At 49.9% G+C, this 21,344-nt stretch overlaps 5 protein-coding genes across 5 annotated transcripts; 2 read left to right on the top strand and 3 right to left on the bottom strand.

The window, feature by feature from the left end:
- Nucleotides 1-5,051: 5,051 nt before the first annotated feature.
- BO86DRAFT_187421 (uncharacterized protein) lies at nt 5,052-5,757 on the bottom strand. Its single transcript, XM_025666640.1, has 3 exons — nt 5,598-5,757; nt 5,314-5,543; nt 5,052-5,235 (listed from the first exon to the last, which is right to left on the bottom strand). Exons 1-3 carry the CDS (start codon nt 5,645-5,647, stop codon nt 5,189-5,191), a joined length of 327 nt encoding a protein of 108 aa, XP_025531167.1. The 5' UTR covers nt 5,648-5,757; the 3' UTR covers nt 5,052-5,188.
- A 6,248-nt stretch (nt 5,758-12,005) lies between these two features.
- BO86DRAFT_305155 (guanine nucleotide-binding protein subunit alpha) lies at nt 12,006-13,357 on the top strand (the record flags this gene model as incomplete). Its single annotated transcript, XM_025667646.1, has 5 exons — nt 12,006-12,135; nt 12,201-12,389; nt 12,466-12,643; nt 12,698-12,956; nt 13,016-13,357. 5 exons carry the CDS (start codon nt 12,006-12,008, stop codon nt 13,355-13,357), a joined length of 1,098 nt encoding a protein of 365 aa, XP_025531166.1.
- A 749-nt stretch (nt 13,358-14,106) lies between these two features.
- BO86DRAFT_386238 (mitochondrial 37S ribosomal protein mS38) lies at nt 14,107-15,836 on the top strand. Its single transcript, XM_025671288.1, has 2 exons — nt 14,107-14,682; nt 14,807-15,836. Exons 1-2 carry the CDS (start codon nt 14,262-14,264, stop codon nt 15,568-15,570), a joined length of 1,185 nt encoding a protein of 394 aa, XP_025531165.1. The 5' UTR covers nt 14,107-14,261; the 3' UTR covers nt 15,571-15,836.
- Nucleotides 15,837-16,638: 802 nt separating this feature from the next.
- BO86DRAFT_376290 (H(+)-transporting V0 sector ATPase subunit c) lies at nt 16,639-17,602 on the bottom strand (the record flags this gene model as incomplete). Its single annotated transcript, XM_025670529.1, has 6 exons — nt 16,639-16,703; nt 16,769-16,872; nt 16,929-17,085; nt 17,188-17,317; nt 17,453-17,465; nt 17,586-17,602. 6 exons carry the CDS (start codon nt 17,600-17,602, stop codon nt 16,639-16,641), a joined length of 486 nt encoding a protein of 161 aa, XP_025531164.1.
- Nucleotides 17,603-17,922: 320 nt separating this feature from the next.
- Nucleotides 17,923-19,675, bottom strand: BO86DRAFT_355030 (uncharacterized protein). Its single transcript, XM_025669609.1, has 2 exons — nt 19,459-19,675; nt 17,923-19,410 (listed from the first exon to the last, which is right to left on the bottom strand). Exons 1-2 carry the CDS (start codon nt 19,624-19,626, stop codon nt 17,995-17,997), a joined length of 1,584 nt encoding a protein of 527 aa, XP_025531163.1. The 5' UTR covers nt 19,627-19,675; the 3' UTR covers nt 17,923-17,994.
- Between the last annotated feature and the right edge of the window lie 1,669 nt (nt 19,676-21,344).

Genomic DNA, 21,344 nt, shown 5'->3' with positions numbered 1-21,344 from the left:
ACCTATCCACTCAACTCAGCTGAGATGGTTGTTGGAAAGACAACAGGACAAAGACGAACCCGAGCAGCGAGCAAATCTGACACTGATCGAACATCGTGCATGAGCGACATCAAAGACCCCCGATACGAGGCATTCAAGTCGATCCATCACAACCCCCGAGGGAATGTATGAATGATAGATCTGACCAGCAGTTCCGCACGCGTATCGTAGATTCCGCTTGTGTTTTTTTTTTTTTTTTATATTTTTGGTCTTCCACTCAGCGAGAGAAAGATCGCATCGCAAAAGGGGCAGGGATGCAGACGGCACGAGTCAAAAGGTAAAAAAAGAAACAGAGTCAGGGCAAGACTAACAAAGAACTGCGAGAGGAGAGAGAGTGGGCCAAGCGAAGTGGGTTAGGTATGACCTTGGTCATCCTTCCATCATACTGTATCCGTAGTCTAGTAGGGCAGTGATCGCAAGTTCTTTGCACCAGCAGTGGGAAGAAGAATCTGATGAGTGCTCATTGCCCCGAAAAAGCAAATGTGAAAACGATTATTAGGCAAATTCATAAGCCTATCATTTATTAGTTTTGGGAGGTGGAGGAACGCAAAAGCAGCTGAAAAAAGGGGGGGCAGGGCGTCCCACTCCACAACCGTGCTGCTGCTGCTGCTGCTGCTGCTGCACGCCAGGGATGTTCAATAATGCTCAGTCGGGACTCGGTGGTCGACTAAGAAATGATCCATGATCAAGCTTAGAGCCGTTAAGTGCCATGAATGGCTGCCTCAAGACTGTGGAGAAAAATAAGTCGCGCTGACAGCCCATTTCTGCCGCTTCCGGAACCTGGAACCAAGGTTTAGTCGGTTGGATGTGGCTGACCGTTAACTCTCTATACTTACAAAGTATAAAATCCGCTGATCTCAAGCCGATCCGGTCAGTCAGCCAGATTTACCAATAAGTGCAAGTCTTTGTGAAATCTGATCTTTCCAGCTCGAGTCGCTGTTGGGCTGATTCTTTGCTTTTTGTCTGTCGGCCAGAGGTGAACCACTAACTCACAGAGGGTAAGTGAACTAGACTACAGCCCCGAAGACCAGGGACATCTGCATGCAGTCCAAGCAAGGTTCAGTCGATATTCGTCGCCTTGCTTAAAAGTACCAATGCCTGACATGTGCTCCACTTCGACCTCAAGTAAAGCCCCGATTTGCCCGATGCCGGGAAATTTATACATCACCCACAGCTGGTTTGACAACATACTCATATCATCGAGGATTATCGCTGCTAGTCGTGATCTGTGCGCTAGAACGTATGATAAGTCAATTGAGTTTCTTCCATGTTTCATCACTTGACAATCTCCTCCGTATGGGGTCTTCAACCATGAGTTGACTACTCTACCTGACTCATTGGTGCATGACCGGCGGGTTGCTTCATACATTTCCTTTTCATCAACCTGGACTCTAGGTGACTGTACAGCAGCCCAGGGATCAGTACTCGTACACACTTCATGACTCACCTAACTGATCAACCTACAGAGTGCTACCTGATTGATCTGCAGACTTGATTGCCAAACTTCCAACTTGTGCTGAGGTCTCAAAAGATCTTTATCAGTTCCCACTTCGTAGAAATTGCCATGCGCGAAGTATCTCGTGTCCGCACGCGGTCTGAGCCACACTGATTGCATGGAGCATAAATTGAACTCGCACACATCTCGCACACATAACGAAGGAGCACTTAATACCACACTCGCTCTGTCTTTGCTAGGAGATATCCATGAATCAGTGATTTTATAGGCTCTAAGTATATTTTGACCGTGGCCAGAAAGGAAGCCGAACCACCTTGTACATATATCGAGACCTATGAAGGTTACTACCCGTAAGGTTGTGTCACCCAATGCAGCAACTGAAAGGGTCACCATGTGCTTGCAGTAACAATCTCATGGTTTCTCACCAGGAACTCCTTACCTTGGGTCAACGACGGCGGCCGCCGATGTCTACTATGTCTCATAGCATGGTGGTTGTTGTAGCTGGCTACAATGCCTGATGCTATGCACACCTCTATCCAGCCATACAAATAGGCAATTGAACTTGTTCGAAGATCCGCTATGTATTTCGAGAGGCCAAGTTCAACACGCCTTCAAATTGCAAGTCTGTTCCAAATATACTAACGCAGAGTTGCTGGATCAATGCCCGGCATTCCTGGACCGGGCCAAATACTTCGCTTCACCGGTGATAGCTTCTTCTCTTCCATACTCCTCTTCTGCTTCCTCTGCCTCTCTCTATTTAATCATCAGTCACTGTCCACGTCTACCGCATGATGAACCGGCTGTTACTTCTACCTTTGATACCCCCTCTCTCGCACCTGATTATCTTGCAAGGCTTCGAAGCCCTCAATAACTCGACAGACCAAAGGAGTGTCAGATCTCCACTGCTCAGACCCATGCCTAACCACTCCGGAGCGTCTTTAGAAGAGCCTTAGAAGCCCAACAAACTACAAAAAAGCCAACCTCTGACTCTATCAAGTAACCAGACACTCACGGGCAACGCCCAGGGGCTGTGTTAGCTTGCTCATGCTCCTTATGCTATCAGTCATGCTGGAAGAAAGGGACTGGAACCGTATAAGTGTACAGCACAGGAAAAAGGTAACCAAACATCATAAGCTTAAGACGAGGATATCCCCCTTTAGTCTGTCACGTCGGCGTTCTCTCTTGGGTTATATGAACGGGATAAGAACAAATTCTAAGAGGTATACATCTCTAGTTTTACTCGAATACCCCTAGCCGCCATTCATCCAGTATGCTTGCAAAGAGCCGGACGAGGGGGGACCAACCCTCATACAGCCTCTATTCTCTTAAAGGTATATAGGCATATAAACTCGCTCAGCTACTAGCCGAACCCCCTCGGTCGAGCTAAGTGAACGGCCGGATGGCCTTTCAGCACAGAAAGCCGGGTTCCCGACTACAGCTACCATGTCGGATCCTGATCAGGCTTGTTAGGCCATCTTCACGACTGGAAAGTGGTGCGCAGCAGGCAGAGTGTATCTCTTCGCACTTAGTCTCCTCCAGCAACGGGGAACCCATGCCGATGACTTCCCCATTCTTTGTTTTCTGAAGCCCACTGGTTTGTCGAGCAATGGCTCTCTCGGAGTGGTCATTGGTGGTTCACGATCGATAGTTTCAAGAGCCCTGGCGAGCCACAACAATGCCTGTACGCTCCCCTCGATATAAGGGATTGTTTCACGTCACACGGGATCAGGCTGTTGACTGCCTGAGAGCTTTCTTGGAAATTCGGAGCTCATGGAGACGGTCAATCGCAGTAGGTAGAGCATCTGGATGAGCGACTCGGGGACAGTGGATGCTGCTGGTGCTGCGCTATTGGAGTCGTCACCACTGACTCCGAGAAAAGGATATGGCAGCCAATCAGGGTCTGCTATCCCGCCGAGGGAGGTGGGAATAGGACGATGGTAGCGTGCAATCATTCACCTGTGGTGACGTGCGATGTGGTTGTAGAACTGGGCCCAGGACTCCCTTCATCGAGAAGAAGACATGGGCATTGCACCGCAGTCGGGAGTGTGCTGGTGAAGCTCCCCGGGTGTGCTTGCTAACGCTTGTCTATCCCGGCATGGCAGTAAAAATAACGTCTTCTGTATCGACTGATGAACCGTCCAGGGGGTCTGGTATCCGGTCTAGAAGAAGTCAGAGCGACCCAGCCGTGCACCACTATCCATTTAACCCGTCTGTGCAATTAAGTGGTGATCCTACTTCGTCCAGCGAGCAATGGCCGGGATATGTTGGTGAGCAGCTCCGATCGCGGTATACGCACAACTCTGACGCCGGACGTCTCGCAGCTCGGCATTGCTTTGGAATTCAGGAACGAGGGGGAAACTTCACTTGGCTGGCATCGTGATTAGCTTGGTCTCAGGTCAGATGTGGATGGTGAGAACCTCTGTCAATGTCTTTTGCCGAATAGATTTTGTGGTTGAGGTATCACAGTGCGTTCCTGCGCTGATGAGTCCTTGGAAGCCATTCCTCTCCCTGACGACCGGGTGAAATGGCTATGATCAGTAGTCACGGGTACGAAGTAATATTAAGTACTCTTGAGTGAGATAGTAGGTCTTTTCGAGATCAAATGAGTTGCTATATAGTCACCTAGATACAATCGAAAGCAGAAGTCTCCTTGAGCTTGAAAGAGGATAGATCAAGGCCACCGGGAGCCAGCAGACCATAGACCCATGAGAAGTCTCAATTACCCCATCAAACAAAGCTGATGCAAGCCTTCAAAGATTCCATAAATTCTAAATGGTTTTTAAAGTCATCCCACATTTGTGACCGACTAGTCAAGTTGGTGAAAAAGAACCAACGGATCCGTACTGAGGTTGTGCCCCATCGCTGCCGGTTGGAAGCAGAGCGCTTTGACCAATATCCTGCTATCGTATAACTTCCACCACCATAGAATATTCATGGGACTGCGTTCAACACGTAGACCGAGAGGGCTGAGTGAGCCACCAAAGACTCATATCACCACACCCCGTGGCCGTATGTGCTCAGTTGGTAAATATGTGAGCCTATCTGCTCGAGACTGGCCAACATTCGTGCTTTGTGTTAGGTCTTCCTGGCAGATGTTGAGACAATTTGATGTCTGCAAGGTCGACTGTCTGGGAGAGCCTTCCTGGGAAACAGCCATGGCAGAGTCATTCCCAGCTCAGCTCCATGCTGAAAACACCCGGTCGACCGGGTAAAGCAACTTCCAGGATGACGGAGCTCCTGAGCTCGAGAATATCTGGCCACAGGAGAAGCATTCACAGAGAGTCCTTCAATTCGAGCCTGTTTGTGTACGTACATGGAAGGAGCAAGTACTAGTCGTATTTTTTCGAGTCGATCCGATCTAGTACCGGAGGGGGAGGGGTGTGTGCGGGTGCCGCGCAACAGCCTCGTGAGACCTGTCATGTTTCAAATGAATATCACTGTCTCCTACCGTCTGATCTTGGGCACTGATTGGTGCGGCCAACAGTACCGAAGCTCTATTATCAGACACTTCAGGCGGACCCTTATGGCTTTTGATGTTGTTTTTTTGTTTACGGAAAAGCCACGCATGTAGATCTCCGCTCCGGGTCGTGTTAAGGTGGTGATTCTCCAGATATGACCGGTCGGATAACAGACATCGTCATCTCGCACAGTCAAAACGGTCCGTCGAGATAGGGGGGTTATGCAGTTGCTGGATTAGGTGGCTAGGACAATCGATACCGGGTTGTGCTGTGAAGGTTCGTCTGGCATTGTATGTCAGCGAAAAACACCTGTCAGAATTCGGACAAGGGGGTAATGAAATCAAACGGCCGGTAACATACAAGGCATTAGGGACCAGAAATAGTAAGCAGCCGAGAAAAAAGAAAGAATGGAGAAGAGGACGTAGCAGGCGAAGCCAAGCATGGAGTTTTCCCTATTACCACATAGAGCGCGAAGGAGGCCGAAGGCATCGTTGTGATCATCGGGATATTCGTAGTAGAATTGGTCCTTTTCGATATCAGGGGTCCAACGGTCTGGTAGATCGCGTTGACAATGTGGTATATCCTGATTGCTACACGGTGTCAATTGGCAATTGTATGCCTGACTTCATGAAGGCTGAACTGACCTGTTCAGGGGTAGTTGGTTGCTCTGCATACCACTCGTCTGACTGGCCATCTGCCGCGCAACCACGTAATGGCAAAGGATGGGGAATATGCAGTCAGCTTGAGATAGAGTTTAGTGCAATAGAATCCTTTCCCAACCGGAGTGTGTCTGTCAATTTCTTTATCGTTTATCAGTGAGACATACCGACTGATTTCCCCAGGAAATCTTAATGCACTGGTTTAGGCTAGCTACGTTATGTACTTAATCAGTTAGTTGAGCTTGTACGGATGACTCAGCTGTCATAACATGAGCATAAAGCTTTGACAAGGCAATGAAAATGGGTCCATTTTCGCGTGCTGAAGGATAGTTCAAGGTCGCTCGGTAGTTGTCCGTCGCCTAGAGGTAGGTCATTCTTTCCTCCATATTCTTTCCGTATGACTCGTACGAAACACAGCAGAAGCTCAACCGGGTTCTGGAAAGCTTCAGGACCAGTCAGCTCGGCTCGATCCTTGTTACCGAGCCATGGAACGCCGGTGCCATAGTTCGAAGCCTCGCACGCCAGGAAGAGTCGAAGTGCCACATGTTGTGGGGACTGGTTACCAGAGACGATGAACCGTATGTTCACAACAAATGAAAACATTGTTATGCTCGTCTTCCTGATAGACGTTCACTCCTTGCCACCCACTATAGGGTATGAGTAGTCAATGGACAATAACACGACCTTGAAGCTTGGGCCACCTTAGGGACGTATTACCAATCCAGCGGCACCACAAGCAGGAAAATTAAGCGATGATCAAGATACAAAGTACCACCATTCTGGATTCTTCACGTAAATGCTCGGAATGAATGTTTGACTCGACCCAGGCCTTCATGGGAGGGAGTTAAGGAGGACCATCGCAGTAGGAGAGCTCGCATGCTATGAAGCGCATTCTGACATTTGATTACAGCAGCGTCCCAGGTCACTCAGAGACATCCCAGGGAAACGTGGGTTAGCAGGCCACTAGAGCCGTAGCTATGTCTTCAGCTATCCACTTGACAGGAACGGAATTTGCTCGCTGAGAATTCGGCCCCCCGCTTTACCCTGGTCAAGTCTCGGCCGCCCACTGCCCCTGGGCAAACGAAGCCATTGTGATCAACGCCAGGATTCTAAAGCTTGCGTTGTTTGTGGCGATAGTGGAATCTGTTGTTCAGGTATTGCTCGAGCTTGGCAGGGAAGACCGAACTGTCTCGCCGGCTCCTGGTAGAAGTTATGACTTAGTTATGAATTAAAGTTTGAATACGGGGAAGCCGCGACATATCGCCCAGTCGATTTAATTTATTCTCACTTTTCGCTTGTCGATTGGGAACATCTTGATAGGGTGCTTACGGAGTGTTCTGCATCCGTACCGGACCTCACCGACAGAAGTACGGAGTTTTGAGCAGGAGCAGGTCGAGTGGTCGGCTCCAGCACCTATAGATTGAACGAATTACCACGCCATGTTGTGCTGTGGATATTATTAGCGACAAATGAAGATCCCCTGGGCCGAAGGTCAGCAAGCTGACAATGCAACCTCGCAACCTCGGGGTTTGTTTACCAATGATCTGCCTCTTGCTCGCGTTCGGAAGGATGAGGATGGGCACACATCACTCCCCTTTCCGGTCCCCAGCGGCCGTTGAAAAAAGCATAGAGCTTTGCATTATTGGTGGAACCCGGATGTAGACCGCATTTTGAACTGACACAGTTCTTATTTCTCACCACGCGAATGGCTTGAGGGTTCGCCAATGAATGAGGTGGAACAGGCCTCTAACGGGTATGCTTCCATGCATGGAAACCCGGCTGAGGTGTGCCACGCTGCCCGTTAACCAGAAGAGGGCCCCCTCCGCCTGTGGGGTTCACAACAGCCTAAGCTGGCTAAGCATAACTGGGAAAATAGGGGTGTGTGAAAGGATTTCTAGGTGTGGGCAGGCTTGTCTAGCATGGTGCGACACTCACCAATGAGTACCATAGAGATATCGACTGCTGCACTTTGAGGGAGCTTCAGTCAATCGTTAGACCCGAGGATCAGTCAGCAAACCCAGCTGTCGATGGGAACGCTTCTGAGACTGGGAGACTATGCGTAGCGTAGTGCTTGGGTCTGCGACCACGCAAGGAGGGTAGTCGACGAAGAACCAGGGGATCGGACCGTCAGCAACATTGACTTATTTGATTGTTGAGTAAATGGGCCGCGAAGCTCAGTGCGTCCTGTCAAGGCCCTCTGATTGCTCCGAGTGTGGGGTCAATGGAAGAGCGCAGGCACTCACTAAGAAAGCCACTCCATGGTGAAACCACTACCGATTTAAGGATCCAACAATACAAGACGATGCGGAGCACGTGGTTCACGGGGGGGCGCAAACTGTGGGTTTTACTTGGTAATTACCAGAGCAGTCGGTATTGTGACCATTGTGACCCTGTATGTGTTGTGCTGTATGTGTGTATCTATCATTCCATCTACAGGGTATGGATCTTCAACCCTCGAATTACTTGTGGTATTATCCCAATTGACGAGTCAAGATCGTTGCGAGTTATGTTAAAGATTTGCTAGCGTCACAACAATTTTGGGCGGTGGGGGGGTTTATCGCAGTCTGTATGAGAGAGATAGCACAGGTCTGCCAGGCCCCACAGCTATTGAGTCTGCATTCTCCGTCCATGGCCGACAAGAGCGAGCAATCAAAGTCTTATCGGATCAAATGCGGTCGTGGCTGCGATCGAGTCTTGGTGTCGCAACAATGAGATTGTCACCCGAAATTCTCGCGTGAACGCAAGATACATGTCACCTTCCGGAATGTCTGTGACTCGTTCATTCCTCACGGCTATTCCCTTGCATTGTCTCGAGGAATGCGCCAGGCCGCTTTACAGATAGGCAACACCATCTCACGTGCTTGGCGATTAGATCTAAGAGACGTGGTATTACGCCCGTGGGTTATGTGTCGAGTACGGAGTAAGACAATTAGCACTGGGAATACCTATGTCCCAGCCTCGCCGACGGCGCGATGCATAGTTCATTCAACAATGAGATCCAGATTTAACAATAGAAGCGGCGCCTTCTCGGGTAGAGCTAACCGCACTTGTGGAAGGACCATCATTGAAGGTCTCGCAGGGCAGTGGGCATGTAATATGGATCGTCTAGGGACAATGCAGCTGTGCGGATGCTGCCGCTCATCAATTAGCATTTGGATAGACACTTTCCCATGCCAAATCCGGGGTGGCTGCCCGAGATTCACTCCTGTAGATCCCCTCTCCCTGGATTATCTCCTTACGAAGACTCTGCATATGATATGTCCGGGAGAGGCGCACACTCCCGCTGAGGGTTGCATGGAATGCGCAATCTTTACCTGTTCCCGTCAGTTCTGCCATGCTCCTTGATGCTACTTTCTATCTGTTAAGTCCGCAACCGGCCATCCTCCGCGAACTGATTGGGACGGAATTGACCTGGTCCATGCCGACGGCTGCTGACTCATATCTTCCCCTGCCTTAGCGCCCTCCACCAGCGTATTATTCCTTGCTTGGCAGGTCTGATGAAACCGGAAACCTGCAATCCCGACCGACTCAGCTGCGTACTGTATTGACACAGAACAAATTACCATACCTATCATAACTTACCATAAATCAAGTCGTTATCAACCATGTGATTAGTAATTGGGCAAACTGGGCACTCGGGGCAATCGACTTGTAACTACTTACTCCGTAGGTAAACTATTGATAGGTCACTTTGGAGTCATGACAGATCATGATCTGAGTGGGATAAAGTTTGGCACTCCAAAGGTTGTTAAACCAACCTACGGAGTACCTACGCTAGGTTCGTGCGTTCTCTCCTGATACTGTTGCCTACTTGGTCCTAGTATGACGCCGGAGGTTCGCTCTTTTGACTGATTATTGAAAGGATCGATAGATGAAACCGCGCCTAAGCCCATCAGCCAGCCGATGATCGAAAGCCTTGTTATTTTTGTTCTTGATCGCTTGAGCTCCTCGATGCCGATGCCTACACAGATTGTCAATCTAACAATGTCGGATAGATAGGTCCAGACCTGTATGCTGTTGAATAAATTAACGATAATCAGCTCCCAGTCTGGGCATCATGCTCGGTGAGCCAGAGCAGCAGCCCTAACAGAGAAGGCTTCTTACGAGTATATATCTGCTAGGTGGCGATCTACAGTGAGATCTCTAGCCACCGAGATCTACAGGGCTCTTGTGTCGGCTGAGCTTAGAGCCAAATCACTACGACTCGGAAACCCAAGCTTGACCGCCTAAGAACGAGACTTCGACTCCAGGGACTCGCTGAAGCTGGCCAGGGAGACTGTCTTTGTTAGAACTTGGCAGCTGGTAGGTCGTGGTCAGCATCTTCCAAGGTTTGCTCCATGCGCTGAATAAGGTTCAGTATGGTTCTAAGGCAAATATACGTCGATCCGTGCATGGCAGCGCGGTACTCCCGTTCCTCGTGGCGTTGTGTACGAGTAGTGGGAGGAACTATGTTTGGATAGTGTGAAAGTCAAGCACAAAACACGGATAGGACTACCTGAAGGTGGAAGAGAAAAGCGATATAGGGGGCCTAGGCTGGAAAGTCATTGTCTTTGTTTGAATCATACGATGACGAAGCTGGTTCCGGTCGGTAGTTGACATCTCCCTGAATGAAGGCGCATGGTTAGACCCTCATGACATTGCAGTCTACGGCAGACCCATGGCATGGCATAGGCCATGAAACCTACAATGGGTCTTAAGAGGAGAAGCTCGAGTCAGTCGGATTCAGTGGAGTACTGTACTGTACAATACTGGTAAGTGCTGAAAAGTGCTGGTAAGTGCTGGTACAAATGGGTATGTATGTATCAGTATGGTTACAATGCTTGCAAGTTGCTGTATGGCATATTACAGTACCACCGCTATCTCCAATCGGCTCGAATCAGACTAAGAGCGGGCGAAGAATCAAGTGGTGGATCCAGGCCTCATCCACCGGAGCCACTCGTATTATTGCTGTGCCGGTGCCCCTCTCACCTCTTGACATGACCGAATCAACTACCTAACCTACCGTACGTAGTCTTAAGGAGTCTAGCTCTCCGCTCGCCATGCTATCTCCTCTCCACTGCTACCTACTAGGTAACTGACACTAATTGCATAAGGGCTTACTTATGGCTAAGTCCCTTAGCACCACCGCTACCACTTTCACACTCCCTCAAGACACTCTCACACTTCTTCTCACTTTCTCTCTTTCTCTTTCTCTTGATTTCTCACCTCCCCCGAAACGACCGGAGTTGAGTATCTTACTACTGACCACTGTCGTATTACAAGTCTTACAGGCGCCGCGTCAGGGCCATTCAGGATCCAAGAAAAACCCACACCCACCGACTAAACTGACCTTGCTAGCAAAAGCACTGCGACCCACTCCGATCGGGGTTGCTTGAATATCTCAACGAATTGCGCGACACCTCCGTTGCCTCTTCCTGCCCACCAATCACTCTTTCTATAGACCGATCTGCTGCTTTCGACAAGGACACTTCTCATCCTTCATCCTCTGTGCTCCTTTCTGGTTCTTCTCTACAATTCTCTCCGCCTCTCCCATCAGCTGTGATATGGGAGTAATGCACCTCTTCCTCCTACGCTAACTCCGATCTTGAACACCTTCGACTCTCCCCTCATTCAGCTGGAATACACCCTCTCCTTCGCTTTCGATTTCAACAACGGCATAACGATAAACATATCGTCGTACCTATTTCGCACTCGAGTTTCTCAATCCCTCTCCCTGCTGCCGACATCGTTGCGCTTATCAAAGCCTCAATCTCAAAGTCGCACGGAACTGTAGCCGTCGAATCTCCCGTTCTTGCCAACCAACTCGCTTCCTCCTTACAGCTCTCTTGCCTTCGAATCCGCTTGAGTACTGTCAAAACGCTACCCAGGACGACTCTCTACCCGTGGAGATAATCGTCGTATTTAGACCGCCACACAAGACCGATACTTGAATAATTGCGCACCTGGAACCTTTCCTGAGGTGTTGAACCAGCAGCCACGGATAGTTCGGCCGAAAATAGAATATCGCAGTGTACGTACAAATTTCCCGATGCCTCTCGCTGCTGCGCAGAGATAGCTCCAGTGGATGCATGTCTAATCTTATGCTGCGTATATAGCGACTCTACCCCTCCGCTTGTCAGACGTTTTCTTTGTCCCCGAGTGTAAGTAATTTCATCTTGCTCCAATTCTGGATGGCGGCCCTGGTTCCCCCTCTCAGACCCAGACCTGCACCTGATACATGTTTCGAGTGTAACCCACTTGACTGGTCATTCCTCGCAGCCTGAGCGCATCCCTGATTCAATTGCAGACCAACAGTCTTTGCGCGCATCTTTGAATGAATTCTTCGAAGTCGGTTTATCTAACGCAACGGTAACAGACACTTCTTTTCACATTTGTCAGGTATAATATCGCAAAATGGGTTGTATGAGTTCAAAGCCCGTAGATGCGGGAGATAAAGAAGCCCTGCAACGGAATGTCAGGATAGAGAAGTCGCTCAAAAACGACAAAAAAGTGATGGACAGAACGATCAAAATCCTGCTCCTTGGTAAGTATGCGCTTCGGCAGACATTGATAATCGATTTATTCTTAGTACTGACTAAATTTGTCTAGGTGCGGGAGAGTCCGGCAAGTCGACAATCATAAAACAGATGCGCATCATCCACTCGGGAGGATTTCCTGAAGACGAACGCATTCAGACTCGGGCGGTTATCTACTCGAACCTGATTATCGCCTTCAAAGTTCTATTGGAAATTATGCGTACGGAGAGCATCGACTATCAACTTGAAACAACCAAGGTAAGTTAGCCCTCCAGTCGATGCGAATATTCTATCCAGGTCTATTGCTCGGATATTGTAGTCCAGAAGCTGACTGTTAGTCTCGTGGGTTCAGTCGCTGGGTGAATTTATTGACAACTTGGAACCGGACGTGGGCTCCGATGAAGCATTCTCGGACCTGAAAGTTCGTGATGCTTTGAGGGATATTTGGGACGATTCAGGCGTTCAGAAGGCAGTGGCTCGAGGACATGAATTTGCGCTTCATGATAACCTACACTAGTAAGTGGTGAATGACGGCTTAGCTTCGACGACTCACCTAACCTTTTCCCCCAGCTTTTTCGAATCTCTTGACCGGATATTTACTCCGGGTTGGCTCCCCGACAATCAGGACATGCTACAAGCTCGGCTGCGAACGACGGGAATAACGGAAACTCTCTTCGAACTTGGTCAGATGAACTTCCGAATGATGGATGTTGGTGGACAACGATCCGAGCGCAAGAAATGGATTCACTGCTTCGAGGGTGTGCAGTGCCTCTTATTCATGGTTGCCTTATCAGGATACGACCAATGTCTTGTTGAGGATCAGAATGCCGTAAGTCATCGGTCTCATCTCGTATATTCTTGCATCATCTAACCGTTTTGTTCGCACAGAACCAAATGCACGAGGCAATGATGCTATTCGAATCACTTGTGAACGGCGAGTGGTTCAAGCGCAAGCCCATCATTCTCTTCTTGAACAAGATTGATCTCTTCAAGGGGAAACTTCAAGTTTCGCCCGTCTCAAATCATTTCCCCGACTACAACGGTTCGAACACGGACTTCGATGCCGCAGCAAGATACTTCGCCGATCGCTTCCGCGGCATCAATCGGATTCCAGACCGCGAGATATATATCCACTACACAAACGCTACCGATACCACTTTATTGAAAGCTACCATGGATTCCGTGCAAGACATGATAATCCAGAAGAATCTCCACACCTTAATACTATAAGGTATTACTGGGCATGACTAATATCTAATGAAACATTCTTGCGGCCATGGGATCTTCATCTTCCACCAAACCTTATTGATATTACCTTATCAGCATTACTTCCTTATGCTGTCCGCAACTGCTCGACGCCCTTCTCTTTCCTTGCCGTTCTCAGGATCGTCCTTGGCTTGCTTGGATGACTTTCCTTATCTCCACGCTCTTCTATACTGAAAAAAAGCACGCATCTTATCTTCGATTCAGCGGCGTGAATCTCCTCTTTAATGCAGATTGATACCATATACCACATAGTTGTGTCTGTGTCTGCGTCCTTAGCAACACCTTACGATTTCGTTTGGCCTTTATTTCCAATGTTTGGCCTCTCATTGGGTCTATCGGTTTCATCTCTTTCTTCAATGTATTTACTTCATTCTCTTATTCAGTGTTACATATAGGACAATATTTGTTCGTTGAGTTGACGGCAACCATGCGCGTCTTCCAAGCTTTTAGATCACTTGCAGACCCACGATAGTAGTTTGTCTTATCTTGGAACGATACAAGTTTGCGTAGCGTTGTTGTAACAGGGATATTGCTAATGGGCCCATTGCGACAACATCAACAGACCATTCTACGATTACATCCCAAACTGCTAAGGTTCCCTTTTGTGTGGTGGTCTGAATAGTGCAGCTCACCTGAGCCGTCTTCGTGCGAAGCAACATTTAACATATTTACCACCCACAGAAATAGGTATATTACAGAAGTTGGGCATTGTAACCATCTGATTTTGGCTATTCATGTCAAGTCAAAATGTGGCAGGATCTGGTCCCTGCCTCGAGATCATACGAGCATGGCCATCACATGACCTGCCACGATGATGCCTGAGGTAACCACGTCCCGCAAAACTCTGCTGAGCTAAGCAGAGATCCGCATGATCGGCTCATCAACTTCAACTTCGGTTTCGCCTCTTTCGCAGCCGCCAAGTTCGTTCACCCAGCTACTGGGACCTCACGACGCTTTGGAAACCAGAAAAATGCTGTCGTCCTCACTGCGCCGGGCGGCCTGGGCTCCCATTGCCCCTATCTCAGGCGTCACACGCGCCTCCAGCCAAACTCTCACCACCTCCGCGAACAACTTCACCGGCTCAACGCAGCCTGTGCGTCAACGGCGCTACTCCTCCTCCTCGTCCTCGAATCCCAGCGATGGCGCAAGGAAACTGGAGTTGGAAGTGAACTCAGGGAAGTCGACCCGTCGGAGTCGCAAGGACAATGTCCGCACCGGCTCCAAGCAGCAGCAGACGGCGTTTTCCCGGCTGCCCAGCGTTCCCTCGACCCAGCACCTCCTCCCGCATGGTAAGCCACCCAGCTCGAACAGATTTTCCCCTTTCCCAAAGACAAAGTTCGAGATAGGGGAAACAGAAACTCGAGAAGCTCCCAAATTCGAGCCCCCGCTGACCTTTTTTTCTTCTTTATGCAGACGTCCAGGTCGCCTCCTTCTTCTCCATCCACCGTCCCATCTCCGTCTCCACCAGCGTGCCCCCGACTTCCACCTCCGAAGCCTTCGACGCCATTTTCACCGAGCGCAAGCCCGCCGTTGACGATGTGATCTCCACGCTCTCGTCCGCCGTCCACTCCATGGAAGGCGAGGACGATCACAACCACTACCAGGCCGTCCTGCAGGAATTGACGGACCGGAGTTTTCTCCAGCAGGGCCAGCAGGGCCAGCAGCTGCAGCACCCCTCTCAGACCATGAACCTGACCCTCTCCATTGAGGAACTCACCAAGCGCCTGCGGCCCTTCCACCCTCCTCCACCCCCGGTCCCCATGCACGAGATGTCCGCCAACAACACTGCCTCCGAGCAGCAGCAGCAGCTCCTCCCCCAGACGACGACGACGAATGCCACGGAAACCTACTCCGCCGTCCTGACCATCCACGAGTCCACCCTCCCCGATGGCCGCAAGACCTACCAGGCCCACGCCGGCCCCTTCATGCCCACCAAGGACATGGGCGTCCCCGGGGGTGCACAGGCGCCGCCCGAGATTGTCGAGGCCTACATCGATGTCGTGGACCCCTCCGCGCACCCGGAGCTCAGCTACATCGACCAGCCGGATCAGCAGATCAACGGCCCCATGCAGGCCATCAGCACAAAGAGACGTCGTCGGGTGAAGATGAAGAAGCACAAGTTCAAGAAGTTGTTGCGGAAGACGAGAACCTTGAGGCGGAAGTTGGAGAGGTCTTAAAACGAGGTTTTATGCTTCCTCAAGACGTGTTTCCCTCTTGCTCTTTACTTTTGTGTCTTTGTTTGATTAATCCGGTCTCCCCTTCTCCGGTGTTTTCCCCCCACAACTTTTTCGAAAGCAAGTCTAACCTTTGGTTTTCTCTGAATATCTTCCGTTTTACTTTCTCTTAACTTGCATGCACCTTATCTCCCTCTCCATCCACCGATCGACCAATCCACCAATCCAACCGACACTTATAGACAATACTATGTGACATATTATCTTTATTCTCAGTTCTTAGCTGGTTAGGTTTGTGTAATCGTATGTGCATACCTAGTCTTTCCGGACCCCGTTATCTATATTCGCAAGCCGATGCGCATGTACCGAATCTAGGAATATTTGCCAGGAACTTGGAAAGTTAGCCTTTTCCTCCCCCCTCCTCTCCCGACTGCCTCCAGCTGAGATCGATTTCAGTGTCAGGATAAATTGATTCAACAAGTACCGACGTGACACCCATAGAGTACAGGAAGTAAACAGTAAGCATGTAAGCAACGCAAAGAAAAGACACACACAAAAAAAAGAAAACCTTTAGCCATGCAATAGTAAATTCAAATATCTACCAACCAGTCAAAGACCGCCGCCTCCTTCGCCACTTCCTCCCACTAATAGTAGTCTACACTGGCATATAATCTCCTTCTCCTGTTCCAAGGGATGCGAAGAAGTGGAAAAGGAGGGAAATTGATATACCTATCCAACAGCCGTCCCTTTTCTCAACTCACACACCCTGCAAGCGGATCAACTCGTCTCTCCACCACTTGTCGGTAACGTAAATCTTAGGGAATGATTCCGACAGCCAAGACACACACCCACACACACATCACGTTAAAAGATCATGTTTTTCTTGAGAATGGATTTCTGGATCAAATCCGCGCTTCACGGTATAAACGATTCGTAACATGGGGAACACTAGGCTTCAACGACGGGGCACCGCTCGCGCGGGTTCTTGTTCACATCTCGTCGTTGCCATCGCCGGTGCGCGCACAAGTCTCACAGAGAAGGTGCGGGACGGCGAGCATTAGGTTCGTTTGCTTAGCAGACGGCATCGATTCTCGAGCGGGAGTTCATGAGAAGGGCGACGATAAGACCGTACAGACCTGATAGGAGGATCGGTGGGGTTAGTGGTGCCGGGGTAAACACATTATAGATTTGGTGGACGTACCCAAAACTTCAGCGAAAATGAGAATCAAGATCATTCCAACGTAGAGACGGGGCTGTTGAGCAGTTCCACGGACACCAGCGTCACCCACAATACCGATGGCAAAACTTTAAGACAAACAATCAGTTTCTCGGCTCGAAATCGGAAAGCTCAAAGAACATACCCAGCAGCCAGACCGGCCAGACCGACAGCGAGACCAGCTCCGAGCTGAATGAATCCGGTGTACAGGGGCACCTTTTGGTTCAGGTCGTTGGCGATAAGAACGGACACGACCAGACCGTAGATACCGATGATACCCGCCATGACGATGGGGACGATATCTGTTATCAGCTTCGTTAGTGGCTCGGCTCCAAGTATAGACTGCAGAAGCATGGTTTCTCCTCCACAGCTGCAGCGAGCATTGGAAAGGGCTTCCAACGTACTCTTAACGATCAGATCGGGTCTGAGGACGGCCATGCCGCAGACACCGACACCGGCCTTGGCAGTTCCATAGGCAGCTCCGAAGCAGGTGAAGACGATGGCTGAGGTGCAACCCAGCGCACCGAAGAAGGGCTAATGGGCGGCAGTTAGCTATTTGTACGAGGGGAAGTTCGTTTCGTGCAGGGTGACGTTGCTCCGTTCGTGGAGGACCCGACGGTCCGCCATCGAATTTCAGCACATTATCAATGAGGGATGCGAGTAACTCACAGCATAAACGGGGCTATAACCATACAAATTAGCACAGTCCGCAACAAAGCACTGATAGGCAGGATTGATAGCTTATCGCACAAGCTATGCGTTGAGATGATGGGAAAAGGAGTCAAGCAGGGTGATTACGTACCAAAGTTCAGTGGCCATTTTGGTGGTCTAAATAGCTGTTTGGGGTGGAACAGATGCGAGAAAGCTATAGGAACAGCCGAGAAAAGTGAAGGTAGGGTAGAAGAAGGCCGCGTCGACAGCGATGAGATGAGGCGAAGGCGTAGGAGAGCTGAGACGAAGATGGAGGCTTGGAAGGCGAACACGCTGGTTGCTTCGGAGAGGCTCACCGACCACCTGCGCTACCACGTGACCGGCGGCTTGGCGCCTGCCCGCATTGCCCCAATCACTGACATCAGCACTGATCCGCGATCTGCCCCTACTCATTTACGAGAACGTACACACTGCGTGACTATTTTTTTCTCCTTTTTTGCTATAATCTATCAATGCAGACTATTCTACATCACTAGCAACTCTTTCATAAGATCCGATCATCACTTCAGCTCTAATGCCACCCGACATCCTGGAATGTCGAACTTAGAACTCGATTCGTGCACTCCCCCATTTGACTCTTTCCCAGCCATGGGTTGCACGTATGTTATAGCTTTCTCCGACAGCCCACCAAAGTAGCCAGGGACTACCCGAAGGTCTTTCTGCTCAGCAGATTCTCTTTGCAAAGGGACAGCCTCGGCGTCCGAGACAACGCCGAAATGGAAGGCATTGCCTCCAGTCCTAGATGCCGGCCAGTCTGATTGGCTAGGTTCAACGGAGACGAAGAATTGGACGTAGTCGCCAGGTCCTGCAGCCTGCGAGAGAGTGGAAAGGTCCTCTCCGAAGCCGCGCATGCCAAATGGCGGCGGCGGCGGCGGCGGCGGCGGCGAGTTCGACGAGACATTCGCCTCGCCCGCAGTAAAGAGTCCCTCAAGCCCCAATAGCCTGTCTTTCTGGGCTGCTTCCATGAATGTTGTTTCAGGATCTAGTGATAGGAGGCCCTGTTTTTTGCCCCATCCTCCTCCGCCACTCATCACTCGGTGGAGTTTACCGCCCTTCCGAATCGCCTCGATAAGGCTTTCTCGAGAAGCCTCCTTGCCTGCGGCGTAGCCCTCCTCGGACGTCTCGATTAAAGCCCAGACAGAGACCCTTTGATCAACAATGTTGTGTTCGGCGATGTAGCGAGGGAGATCCTTCTCCAGCTCTAAGGAAGCTGGCATGGGATCCTGGGAGTTTGTATCCGTGTGTTTGGACAATTGACGAAGAATGTTTCCCATACTGGAAATAACCCTCCTTCGTTGCCCAACGGGGTATAATGGAAGCTCGAAAGAGTCGCTAACGTTTGCTGCTGGTGAAGTGACAATGCAGTTCGACAAGTCCAGTGCATTGTCGAGTGTGTATCTCTTTGCAGCAGTATCATAGATCCAACGGGCTCCAAAAAGTGTATTCTCTTTTCCATTGATGAAGATCGTATTTGCAAGTCGCAGGCCTACTTCATGAATGGACTTCCCAGATCCTCCATTCGATGCCTGAATTTCGCTGGTCGGAATTGAGAATACCAGTCCGGAGTCTGTGGCTTCCATGCTTCGTGCCCGGCGAGGCGCAGCGAGCTGACCTTGCACATTGTCCCGGTTCACTAATAGCACTGATATCCCGTCAGCTTCCTGGGCGCAAGGGCCTTCCGAATCCTGAGATGCCTGTGGTCGAGTATCCGGAAGCTTGTCGACAATCGCAAAGATTGAATGCACGGTATCGGTGGACCCTGAATAGAAGTGATTGACCCATCGTTCAGGGAATGTGTGAGACGACAACTCGATCCATGATGCGAAAGCGGAGGTTACAAGAACGATAGGAACATCATCGGATCGTGGTAGAGATTCGGGGGTAGGAGGCGTATTCGAGAGGACATCATCTGGAGTCTGTTAAGAGGTTAGTTTATATCCAAAGGACAGGAGATAGAAACGCACAATTGCGCCCGGAGTCTGCGTGAGCCAAGTATGGGCTATGGGGCGGGCGCTGGAAGCTGTGTTTGCGACCGACCTTCGAATGTTGGAAGGGACACGCTGATATGTCTGGCGACGACAAGCCAGCCGTGCTGGCAATGAGCGCGGGGCATACCCGAGCATCAGCGGCATAGGAGTAGCATGGATACCTCAATCGAAATTGAGATTACTTCGACCCGCTACAACTTCATAGCATTGCAAGTCGAATGTCATCCTGGCCCGGAAATGCGGAGGGAGCGGCGGATTTTTGGAAGCTCACCGCCTAGGGACCCGGTCTAGATTACAGAGTACTCCTGATCCTGCCTCTCGACGGGGCGGAACCCGTCTTCTAGCCAGACCTGCTTGCTTCATTACACCTCTTGACTCAAAGTGTAACGATGGAACATTGCTTATGTGGACCAGCTTAGGCTGTCTTAAACTTACACTACTGCAAAATAACGACAATCCTGTCAAGGCTCGCGCCACATACCGTCACGCACATACCAGCGATCCTAGTCGAATCCTCGGTAGAAGTATGATTGGCACAATGCAAGGCCGGTGTCTATTGCACCCTTCGATCAAGACTTTTATGCATGGGTATCCCCAAATCACTATGCGGCCGGATGTGTAGATCAATCATGGGGCAATTCAACATGGGAGTTGGAGACGCAGAAAGCTTGTTTCGTTCGGTTTGCATAACCCGGGGGTGTGGCTATGACATCATTCATGATTGATGATTCTGGAAGGATTCTTCATACTCATACACGTATGTCTAGACACACGGATGACTAAATGGCAGATATGGTATAGATCGATGCTGAGCGGGCGCGTCTTTCTCTGCAACACGCAGGCCCTGCGGCTCGATGCGACTGATGTTTCTGGATATGCGAGATAATCAGGGAGAGGGGATGCGCGGCTGCGACCAGATTCGAAGCAGATGTGGGAGTGAGTGTGCTACCTACGGATTGCGATAGCTTGCCAATCTACCAATTGAAAACGTCTCGTGCAGTCACCCAGCCATATGCACCAATGCATGGATAGCACAAGACGATTGGCTTTCCAGGGACCGATGTCTTTCTAGAACTCTGGAACTCAATGATAACCTGCTCCGATTGTCCTCAGGTACAGCAAAGTTTGTGGTTGCATGGTAGTGATGGTATCAACTTGGCTAGTCCTAAGCTAGGTATTCCCATCTACCCTACAGGATGCATTCGATTAGAATGCAGCCAGCACGTTCTTATGGTCTACCAATCTCCTAGTGACAATAACCACTCTGGGTCTATGATTATTCATTGGCACAAATATGAGCATATACTTTTGATGGTATCAGAAGAGCACAAGATACGTGGGAATGACGTTCTAAGATGTTCGAAGGAATGTGGCCTAGATGACGCGTTTGGAAGATAAGATGCATGTTAAATGATTTCACTTCTGTTGCTCCCAGAATAGATCTACACAGAGACTCGATGAATATGATTAGTGCACGGATTAGAAGAAGGCAAACCTAGCCACAGCAAAGCCACACTGCTATGTACGCGAGCATGGAGAACAATGATGACGGGTGGACCATCGACCGACAGCTCATGCGAGAGTAATTATTTTGCTATATTCTCCAGTCGTGATTCGTGTGCAGGGTGGTTCGTAGGGCTGTCGGGCCCACTAGGTACTTAGTTTGCTGACCCCGGGCTCAGCGAGGGGTTTGGAAGTACTCTTAAGCGTACATACTATTATCAAATCTCTAGCGCGAGGAAGGGTGATGTTATTGCAGATGACCTCACCTCTGAATTAGCCTATAAGGAATTGCGCAGGGTTAGAATAGCTTTTTAGATATGTGTTTCGCTAAGTTGCGCCGAGCTTGAGTTCCTCAGCCG

This window comes from Aspergillus japonicus (genome assembly GCF_003184785.1).
Source record: "Aspergillus japonicus CBS 114.51 unplaced genomic scaffold BO86scaffold_6, whole genome shotgun sequence".
Classification (NCBI taxonomy): domain Eukaryota; kingdom Fungi; phylum Ascomycota; class Eurotiomycetes; order Eurotiales; family Aspergillaceae; genus Aspergillus; species Aspergillus japonicus.
Note: the sequence above shows the minus strand (reverse complement) of the source record. Positions and strands in the feature narration are given on the sequence as shown.

Excerpts from the sequence above, each read along its gene's own strand:
- BO86DRAFT_386238 (XM_025671288.1), top strand. The coding sequence starts at position 14,262 with ATGATCGGCTCATCAACTTCAACTTCGGTTTCGCCTCTTTCGCAGCCG. Across the intron at positions 14,683-14,806 it reads CCAGCACCTCCTCCCGCATG|ACGTCCAGGTCGCCTCCTTC; the intron begins GTAAGCCACCCA and ends TTCTTTATGCAG.
- BO86DRAFT_187421 (XM_025666640.1), bottom strand. The coding sequence starts at position 5,647 with ATGGCCAGTCAGACGAGTGGTATGCAGAGCAACCAACTACCCCTGAAC. Across the intron at positions 5,544-5,597 it reads AACCAACTACCCCTGAACAG|CAATCAGGATATACCACATT; the intron begins GTCAGTTCAGCC and ends GACACCGTGTAG. Across the intron at positions 5,236-5,313 it reads TTTCTGGTCCCTAATGCCTT|ACGAACCTTCACAGCACAAC; the intron begins GTATGTTACCGG and ends ATACAATGCCAG.
- BO86DRAFT_355030 (XM_025669609.1), bottom strand. The coding sequence starts at position 19,626 with ATGCCGCTGATGCTCGGGTATGCCCCGCGCTCATTGCCAGCACGGCTG. Across the intron at positions 19,411-19,458 it reads CGCAGACTCCGGGCGCAATT|ACTCCAGATGATGTCCTCTC; the intron begins GTGCGTTTCTAT and ends ACCTCTTAACAG.